At 34.0% G+C, this 11,121-nt stretch overlaps 1 protein-coding gene across 1 annotated transcript in view; it reads right to left on the reverse strand.

The window, feature by feature from the left end:
• Positions 1–7,153: 7,153 nt before the first annotated feature.
• The window catches only part of LOC114074811, a 35,922-nt gene continuing 31,954 nt past the window's right edge, over positions 7,154–11,121 (reverse strand). Inside the window, exons 3-4 of the mRNA XM_027912803.1 lie at positions 8,724–8,774; positions 7,154–7,322 (exon numbers count right to left, since the gene is read on the reverse strand). Coding sequence (XP_027768604.1) covers positions 7,154–7,322; positions 8,724–8,774 — 220 coding nt within the window. The remainder of the gene's footprint in view (positions 7,323–8,723; positions 8,775–11,121) is intronic.

Genomic DNA, 11,121 nt, shown 5'->3' on the forward strand with positions numbered 1-11,121 from the left:
TTTACTTATGAATTGTTCTTAAATTCATACATCAACATTAACATATTAGTCGGATTATAATATTTTATATTAATAATAAATAGATTAAGTAATTCATATTTTAGAAACAATAAATTATATCTAAATATTAAAATTTGTATGCTAATTTATTTAAATAACTTTATTAGTATAAATATAAAATATAAAGTATAAAATCAAAAAAATAAATAAAATATTAAAAGGATTTGAGGGGTATTTTTTTATTTACCTAGAATAGTCCCATGGTATTAGAGCTAATACAACCAAATGGAAGGTATTAGTTATACACCCTCTAATACCATGTAGGGTGCATAACTTATCCTTAGATTGATAATACATAGACCCAAATTTTTTACCAAACATAGTATTAAATAATACCATACATAATGTTTGGACTATGTTTCCTAATACTCCCTACCAAACAACCCCTATGAGTATAAAGAATGTGAAAACTGAACCAAATAAATTAAGATCCCTAAAAAATTTCTAAAAATGTATAAAGCTAATGGGGTAAAGAAAAGACCAAAATACCCATCATTAATTAAGGTAAATTTCCTTAACTTAACTAGATGACTTCAAACAAGTATATATCCCTCATTACTCAAAGAGTAGCAAACTAGGTGTTGTTGAAAAGAGGATTCAAATAACTTTCATTTGATATCTTATAGTCAACCTATATTGTCACGCCCCGAGCCTACACCCTGAACTCAACTTACACTCGAGAACCATTGTTGGCCCCAAGTGATCCCTTAGCATGACTTACTACTCAGTAGAAGACTAACTAACATGAAATAGTCTCAGAAGATAAACATAATGTCTTAAAAGAGACATTTACTAGCCAATGTGGAAACACAAGTCTCTAAGGCATAAACAACTGAAAACGAAAAAACTCATGAACTATTGTCTATCTATCTATAAAGCCCCTAATAATATGAAAGATGTCAGGAAAAGACTCCCGATCATTCTAGAAACTGTAATAACTGAAATATAACAAATAGGGATCCTCAAGAAAGCAAAGAAGCTCAACAATAACTCTGAAGCTCAACAAGATCAGCGAAGAGCTACATGGTGATCCTGGTTACTTGTCACATACCTTGCAGTATTGTCCTATACTTTGTCGGGGGTATAGGACTACTCACTATGTGAATCCACTGGTCAATGCTAAGAATCATTAATGGATTATCTTAAATGTATGGCCCTTTCTACCCACGTTGCCTACACGTTCTATGGAGACTTTGAATTATCTTAACTCGTCTCCATATTGATGCTCAATAATACTCCCAAAATGTAAGTAGCTCATATCACTACAATAAAAACAACTTTAGCATCAATAAATATTGACGTTAATAAAGAGTGATAAAATTTTTACTGGCATTAATTAAGTGTCATTAAAACCAGTGTCGCTAAAGGCTTTAGGGACATACAAAAACTGTTAATTGCCGCTAAAAATGCATTTTTAGCTACAATTAAGAATTAATTTTTGCTAATGATCATTTTCTATGTAGTGTATTTTTAAGAACATGACTTTATCTATGGTTTGAGATAATTACTCAAAAATATGTATCTTAAAAGAGATGGTACTTAGAACTTCTCATGAAAACTCTTTTGGAAGTCGGTCTTTCCTGTCATCTTGAATGTCAAAACATTTATTCCTTTGAAATACTTAGGTCCCATATACCATTCTTTAAAAATGAACTCAACTTTACTCTTCCTCAAACTCAATGTTTAAGTCAAAACAAGTTTAGAAGATTTGGAAAAGGCTTCTTAATGTGATTCAAATAACTCTCAAAACTTGACTCTTAACCCTATGTTGAATTTGAATTATGAATTCAAGGTTATGATTTGTGATAGGAAGGATATCATGATGATTAAAAGTGTTTTTAGATGCTTAATCATGAGAAATGGTCGAAAAACATTGCTAGGTTAGAAAGTCCACGATGTGGAGTTGATCTTAAATATTTGGTTGTGACATGATATTTAAAAGTGGAGCCTAGGTCCTCTCCACAAATTTGTATACCGTGGGAGAAGTTTTGCAACACGGACTTGCATGCCACATTCTGCCCAACTTTTTTCTTCCTCATTTTTAACCCCAATTAGCCTAGAATTGAATTTATTCTTCCACAATCACTTAGAATCGAATACCTAACACGAGTACAGAATAATCTACTAAAACTAACCTTAAACTCATACGGTTATCTCAATAACTTACCAAACCTCAACAATCAAGATTATGAAAAAAATCTTTAATGATATTCATCAAGCACTCAAATCATTTGCACGTGGGTGGAAGAAATTAAGCTGAAACAATCATGATTGGCATGTGGGTAAACGAAACCAACGTTATGTGAACTCACATACCTCATTAGAGATCAACCCTTAATAAAACAACCTTGAATTCTGCAAGAAATATCCAAGAACGCCTTGACTTTTCTCCTTTAACTCCTTACTCTACAATCCAAGCGTAATTAAAGATTGTGTAACGTAAACAAAATCAGTTTAGACTCCTAATTAATTACTATAAACGTTATAAGTTGAAGTGATAAGGAAAAGAGCAAGATACCCTTCATAAATTTTGATAATCTTCTTTAACTGAACATACTAACTTTGAACAGGCATATCTCCATCATTCCAAACTACAAACGTAGCCATCTCGGTGGCCTTGGAAAGGGGATTTAAGTATATTTCATTTTTTATATTTTGTCCACCTAACTCATCATGTACCAAAAGTTATGGTCGTTTGAAGTTGACCCAAAATTTACAATTCAAGCATAACTTGCAAATTGACCCTAAGTTTACAATTCAATCAGAACTTCCAAAATGTGTGCGCGCGGCTTCTCCAAGAATCTAGGCAAGGATATGCTCCTTGCCAATGGTAATTCTACGTGCAACAAAAAACAACACATTACTAAAATAACTTGAAAACGAACAATATTTATATGAATTTATTTTTAATAGGATAAGGAAAAATGTTTAACCTCCATAGTTTGATGAAAAGTCATTCTTTATTTTATTCCTTTAAACTAATTTTAGAATATCATTTGCCTACATTCACAATAAATATTGAGAAATTGCAATTATATTAACCCAATTAAAAAGTGAGAAAACAAATTAAAATTGATGATATTTGATCGATAAAAATCTTTTCACTGGAAATGGAAAGATGCGTCTAATCCATTATAGCAAATAGTCAAAAGTGCAATTTTCATGTGATTTTCTCAGCCACCATAAACTCTTGTTAATAAAATCAACATAAATATCAATAGATGGATAGTGAAGTAATTGAGTGGTTAAACAGGGGTTCTGACATAAAGAAAAAGGTTACGTTGGACAAAAATGTTAGTAGGGATATTAGAAAACATAGCAATTTCAAAAGTGGAAAAAAATTTCACCTCTCTTTTCCCTTCTCCGAGAATCAAAGCATAGAGTTTCTCCAGGCCAAATGTTGAGCTATATGTAACAAAAACTAACACATTATAAAGATAATTTCCAGATGAGCAAAATACTATTCAAATGTAATTTTTCAAATAAGAAGGAAATGAAATTTGTTAGCCTCCGGTTAATGTTTCCACACAAACTTTTTTTTCAGATGGACATGCTAAAAGAGTTTAATCCCTTGCCTATTTATTGATATCAATGGTTCATATACAATCAATACAAGACTATAATTATGAAACCAAATATACACCTAGATATAAGTAGGAACTAAATATACACTTAACAAAAGTAATAAATCAGATTATATTTATAATATATTCTAACACACCCCCTCAGTCGAAGCGGGAGGTCTCCCAAGGCTAAGACTGTCCATGAATTCCTCAAATAACACCAAAGGAAGACACTTACTAAATATGTATGAAATCTGATAACGCGAGGGGACATGTAACACGCGAACTTGGCCGCGAGCCACTTTTTCCCAAACAAACTATATATCCATTTCAATGTGCTTAGTGTTTCGATGTTGAACCGGATTACCAGCAAGATATATGGCACTCACATTATCATAATACAATAATGAATCCTGTTGTATAGGGCAATGAAGTTCCAACAATAAATTTTGCAACCAACACGAATTTGAAACGGCATTGACTACCTCTCAATATTCTGCCTCTTCACTAGAACGGGATAAAGTAACCTGACGTTTAGCGGACCAATTGATCAAGTTATAACCAAAGAAAACACAATAAACCGACGTTGAACATCATGTGTCCAGGCATCAACCCCAATCAACATCAGTATATGAAATAAGGGTTGATGTGGAGGAAGGAAACATGTGAAGACCGAAATCCATAGTACCCTGTATATAGCGCAAAATGCGCTTAAGTGCGTGTATGTGTTCCTCCCTAGGGTCATGCATGAATAATCATACCTTTTTTACTGCATACGTAATATCGGGTCATGTAAATGTAAGGTATTGAAGTGTGCCGGAAAGACTCCTATAAAGAGAGCTATTCTCAAACAGTTTGCTCGTAGTAGTACCGAGTTTCATTTTTGCATCCATCGAGGAAGGAGATGCCTTACACGATGACATGTATGCTCATGCAATGATCTCTGTATCATATTTTTTGTGATAAAAAATAAACCACCGGTACGACGAGTGACTGCAATGCCCAAAAATAGCTCAAATGGCCCAAGTCGTTCATAGCAAATTCCAAGCTAAGCCGAGATATGATCGACAAACGGTGCTTATCCGAGGAAGGAGTCAGATTATATCATCGACATACAATAAAAGGTAATCCATGAAGTACCTCGACGATAAATACACAAAGAATGATTCAAAGTACTTCGATAAAAATCAAGGGAACAGACATAGCCAGCAAACCTCTTATATAAGCCCTTGGAGCCTATTTGAGCCCATACATAGATTTCTTCAGCAAACACACATGATTAGGACGATCCTGATCTCGATACCCCAAAGGTTGATACAAGTAAAATGTATCCTTGAGTTCCACATGTAGGAAGGAATTTTTGACGTCAAGTTGATGGATCTGCCAGGCCTTAGAGAGATCCTAACTGAGAACCGTGCGAATAGTCGCCGGTTTGATGACCGTACTAAATGTCTTACCATAATCCACGCCAACTTGTTGATTTTTATCATCACCAACAAGACGGTCTTTATGCCTCTCAAATGAACCATCATATCTTTCTTTATGATCAAAAAATCCACATCGATCGAATTACATTAACATTTGAAGGACGGGGCACTAACTCCCACGTCTTATTTTCAATATGAGCATTATATTCTTCATCCACAGCCACTTTCCAATTCAGGTCATGAAGATCATATACAGGGGTACGAGGTAGGGGGAATTTAGATGTTGATGTAAAAAGGTTAAAAGACTTCTTAGGCTTCGAAATCCCATGTTGGCTCTAAGTAACCGGACTCCTGGGGCTACGTGAGGGAGAGATCTGACTGGGGATAGAAAGAGAGTTTGATGGGAGTGTGTAAGGAGTAGATGGAATCAATACAGTCGACTAGGGAAGACCAGGAGTCGAATGGGGATGGCTGTGCCGGCCGCTAGGTACGTCAGAACCACTTTCGGGGATGGGCGTTGTGGAAATGGTTTTGTTAGGAAAAGGTGCAACTTGTGGGTTAGGAGAGGTAGTGAAATGATGGACCAGGTAAGGAGATGGTCCATCGTCTAAAAACCCATAAGAGTGAGTTGGAGGAGTAATGTACTTTGCAAAGGGAAAGTGTGTCTCATCAAACATTACGTGACGGCTAGTAATGATTTTCTAGATGACAAGTCAAAGCATTTATACCCACGCTGATTTGAAGGATACCCTAAAAAACACAAGGAGTCAACCGAGGTTGAAGTTTGTTTATGGTTGCATAGGAATAAGAGCATAACTTAAACATCCAAACAACCGAAGATGAGAATAAGACAGATCTTTTTGATTAAAAATGCGAAGAGGATATTGATAATTTAAAAGCTTATGAGGAAGGATATAGAGAAGAAAAGTCGTCATTCGCAAAGCATGACGCCAAAAGGAACGAGGAAGGGAAGCATGGCAAATAATTTACGAATAATGTTGTTGATTCTACGAATTTGTCTTTCAGCTTTCCCATTTTGAGGGGATGTATGAGGACATGAAAGACAAAATGAGAGACCATTTTCTTTTAAAAAAACATCCCAAAAGGGGCCATTATCAAAGTTTCTGCCATTATCGCATTGTATATTTTTATGTCTCGCTCAAATTTGGTTCGAATAAATGTCTTGAAACTCAAAAATATGGAAAATGTTTATGATTTGTGCAATTAAGGAAAAGTCCACACAAATTTTGAATAATCATCCAGAAACAAGACATAATATCAATGACCCGATGAACTAAAAATAGTCAATGTCCAAAGTTCACTATGGATAATATCAAATGGCATATGAGTGCGAGAATCGGATTGATAAAAAGACAACTCAACATGTTTTCCCAGAGGACAGGAATGAAAAGTACGCATAGTTTTTAACTTGATAACATTGAATCAATTTATTTTTTCTAAGAGAGTTCAAAAAAGGGGCTCCCGGGTGACCCAAACGATCATGCCAAAGGGATGGTGTCAAAGCGGCAAAAGCAGATGGAGAAGTGATGGGATACAACTCACCCCGACTTTCACACCTCATTACCGGTATCCCTGTCTGAAAATCCTTCACAGAAAATCCACACGGATAATATTCAACAGGGACAGATTTATCAATTGTAAATTTTCTAACTGACACCAAATTTTAATATGGTGAGGGCAATGAAGGACATTGTTAAATTTTAAGGGAGGACACGACGAAGATAATTTAGTGTGATCATAACCATGATTGGAATTGACTGACCATTACTAACAATTATTCCACGTCTATTGCTCATATTAAAATAAGACTTGAGGTTACCTTGTCGGATGTCATGTGAGAAGTGGAACCACTGTCCATGTACTCGCATCTAGAGGAGTGATGCCGACAGTATGCATTGCAGCTTTAATGTCAGTTGGAGTTGGCGCTGTTCTGTAGGACTGTTGCAGTATGGGCCCAAGTATACCAGGTTGTTGTTTGGAATTCTATCCATAATTTGTTCTGCTCGAGTTTGATGGATATGGACAAGGAAGTATAGTCCAGGATGCCCAAGGTGCCATCCACGGCCACGACTATTCTCCAGATCATGGAGAATTGGTTGGCGGATGCTGAACTGCTAGTTGTTTTCCGCCACTATGGTTGTTGCTGCCTCCCATCTGACCACCACCTCCAGCCTTACCCCCACCGCCGCTACCACCTTTGCTGCTTCCGCGACAACCATTGTTGCTTCTATTTTTATTGCGATAGTGGTTCCTATTCCCACCATTAGTATTGCAGTGCGAAGAAGAATGATCAATAATATCAAGTGAGCCATTCTAAATCATGAGCCAGCATTGCTTATGAGGAGCTCTTTGCCACCTTCTTAGCAAGGTCAGCCTCTTCAAGAGTGCCCATCGAACGGGACTGATAAAGTTAGGGTAGAGGATCACGTTGGCGAATGAGAGCTTTCACACCTTTATAGGGTTCGGTGAAGCCAGAGTTAAGTTGAAGAACTAGTCTATTATTGTCGACGGAAGAGCCTACATTCTTAAGTTGGTCCGACAAAGATTTGAGGTGTTGACAATAGGCAGAGATACTTGGGAAATCTTTAATGTTCACATGTGTGAAATCTTACTCAAGGGTGACGGCACGAGAGTGTTTGTTATCCTGGAATATGCCAAGCAATCTATTCCATGTTTCCATAGCAGTGGTTTCTGACGAAAGAATTGTATGGACAACATATTGAGATATAGTAGCGTAGGTCCACTCTAAAAAGGTCGCATCAAGAGTGGACCAAAACTCTTTCTCCTCATCTGTTATCAACACTTTCTCCTTGCCTTTTTCCGGAGGAATAATATGGTCAAGAACTCGATGGGATCGTGCGTGAATATTAAATATTTCCTCCCATGTGGAATATTGGACGTTCTCAATCTCAAGAACGATGGGAATATGGTTCTTGATGTTGGATACATCAAGAGCAGGGTGAAAGGAATATTTTGAGTCCGAAATGATGATGATAGAAGAGAGAGGAAGAAGAAGAGAGGGGCGGAAAATTATTCTTTGAAGAGAAAGCAGAAGTATATTTCCCTAGAGATATGATACCATGAAAGAGTTTAATCCCTTGCCTATTTCATTGATATTAATTGTTTATTTACAATCAATACAAGACAATAATTAAGGAAACTAAATATACACCTAACTATAAGTAGGAACTAAATATACACTTAACAAACATAATAAATCACAATATATTTATCATATATTTTAACACATGCATCACTAAATTTTTAACTTTCTACAAACGCTAGAACATTTACTGCCAACACATATGATAAATAATTTGAAAATCACAATTCTGCTTAATTTATTTAACAGTGAAACAAAAATCGATTAGAAATGGATAACATTTTATTAATACAAACCTTATTAATGAGTCATCGAGAATAGTAGAGTTTCCTTCATCGAAAAAAGTCATATGCAGAACGTTTATGCCATTTTCCGAGCCACAATAAAGCATCATTAATACAATCAACACAAAGATTAGTTTATGGATATTTTCATTGTCTACAAGTATTAAAAAAGTCAATGTATTGGATTTGCTTAAAAATATATCTTTTAATGTTATATCATAATATATGTGTGCGTGTGCGCGCGCGCGGGTGAAAACAAATTTACCTTGTCTTTGGCTTCTCCGAGCATCTAGGCAAGAAGTTGCCAATGGTAAATCTACGTGCAAAAAAAACAACACATTACTGAAATAATTTGAAAACCAACAATATATTATATAAATTTATTTTAATAGTATAAGAAAAAAAATGTTTAACCTCCATAGTTTGATGAAAAGTCATTCTTGATTTTTGACCTTTCAGCAAATTTTAGAATATCATTCGCCTACATTCACAACATATATAAAGATTTAAGAAATTACAATTATATGAACCCAATTAAAAATTAAGAAAATAAATTAAAAATTGATGATATTTAATTGATCAAAATCTTGTCAACAGAAACATGGAAAGATGCATCCATTCCATTGTAGGAAATAGTCAAAAGTGCAATTTTCATGTTATTTTCTCAGCCATTACAAACCTTGGTTAATAAAATCTACATAAGGATCAATCGATTGATAGTAAAGTAATTAAGTGGTTAAATACACGTTTGGACATAAAGAAAAAGGTTAAGTTGGACCAAAAAATGTTAGAAGGGATACTAGAAAACGTAGAAATTTCAAAAGTGGAAAAAAACTCACCTCTCTATTCCCTTCTCCGAGAATACAAGCTTAGAGTTTCTCCAAGTCAAATGTTGAGCTATATGTAAAAAAAACCAACACACTGTAAAAATAATTTCAAGATGAGCAAATATTAATCAAATTTAATTTTTCAAATGAGAAGGAAAAGAAATTTGTTTAACCTCTGTTTATTGTTTCCATGCAGACTTATTTTCCAGATGGACATGCATCACTAAATTATGAAATTTATACAAACGCTAGAATATTTACTGCCTACGCGTATGATAAATAATTTGAAAATCACAATTCTTTATAATTAATTTGACAGTGAAACAAAAACCGATTAGAAATAAATAACATTTGATTAATACAAACCTTATCAATATAGTCATCGAGACTAGTATTGTTTCCTTCGTAGAAAAAGTCATAGGCATAACGTTTATGCCATTTTCCCAGCCACAATAAAGCCTCATAAATACAATCAACACAAAGATTAGTTGATGGATATTTTCATTGTCTACAAGTATTTACAAAGTCAATGTATTACATTTGCTTAAATATATATATATATATATACACACACTGCGCGCGCACTTGTGCGCGTGTGTGCGCCCGTGTGTGTGCACGGGTTGGTGTGTGTGTGTGTGAAGACAAATTTTCCTTGTTTTCGAATTCTCAAGGAATCTAGGCAAGCAACAATGGTAAATCTACGTGCAAAAAAAGACTAAACAATACAGAAATAATTTTAAAGTGAACAATATATCAGATAAATTTATTTTTCATAGGTTAAGGAAAAGAAAAATGTTTAACCTCCGTAGTTTTGATTAAAAGTCATTCTTGATTTTTGACCTTTCAGCAAATTTTAGAATATCATTTGCCTATATTCTCAACAAAATTTAAGAAGTTACAATTATATGAACCCAATTAAAAAGTGAGAAAATAAGTTAAAAATCGATGATATTCGATTGATAAAAATCTTGTCACTACAGACATTGAAAGATGAAACTATTTCATTGTAGCAAATAGTAAAAGTGCATTTTTCATGTTATTTTCTGAGCCACCACAAATGCTGGTTAATAAAATTATAGTAAAGATGAATCGATTGATAGTAAAGTAATTGAGTGGTTAAGTAGGAGTTTGGACATAAAAACAAAGGTTATGTTGGACAAAAAAATGTTAGTAGGGATATTAGAAAATATAGAAATTTCGAAAGTGGAAAAAAATTCACATCACTTTCCCTTCTCTGAGAATCCAAGCACAAAGTCTCTCCAAGCCAAATGTTTAGCTATATGTAACAAAAACTAACACATTGTAAATTTCAAGCTGAGCAAAATATTAATCAAATTTAATTTTTCAAATGAGAAGGAAAAGAAGATTGTTTAACTTCCTCTTAATGTTTCCACGCAAACTTATTTTTTTGGATAGAAATGCATCACTAAATTTTGAACTTTCTATAAACGCTAGAATATTTACTTCCTACGCATATGATAAATAATTTTAAAATAACAATTCATTTTAATTAATTTAACAGTGAAATAAAAATCGATTAGAAATGAATAACATTTGATTAATACAAATCTTATCAATAGGGTTAAAGAGACTAGTAGTGTTTCCTTTATAGAAAAAAGTCATAGGCATAACGTTTATGCCATTTTGCGCGCCACAATAAATACTTATTAATATAATCAACATAAAGAGTAGTTGATGAATATTTTCGTTGTCTACAAGTATCAAAAAAGTCAATGTATTGCATTTGCTTATAAATATATCTTTTAGTTTTATATACTTTTTACGTTAGATGTATGTGTATGTATGTGTATATATATATATATATATATATATATA

This window comes from Solanum pennellii, chromosome 1 (assembly GCF_001406875.1).
Source record: "Solanum pennellii chromosome 1, SPENNV200".
Lineage (NCBI taxonomy): Eukaryota > Viridiplantae > Streptophyta > Magnoliopsida > Solanales > Solanaceae > Solanum > Solanum pennellii.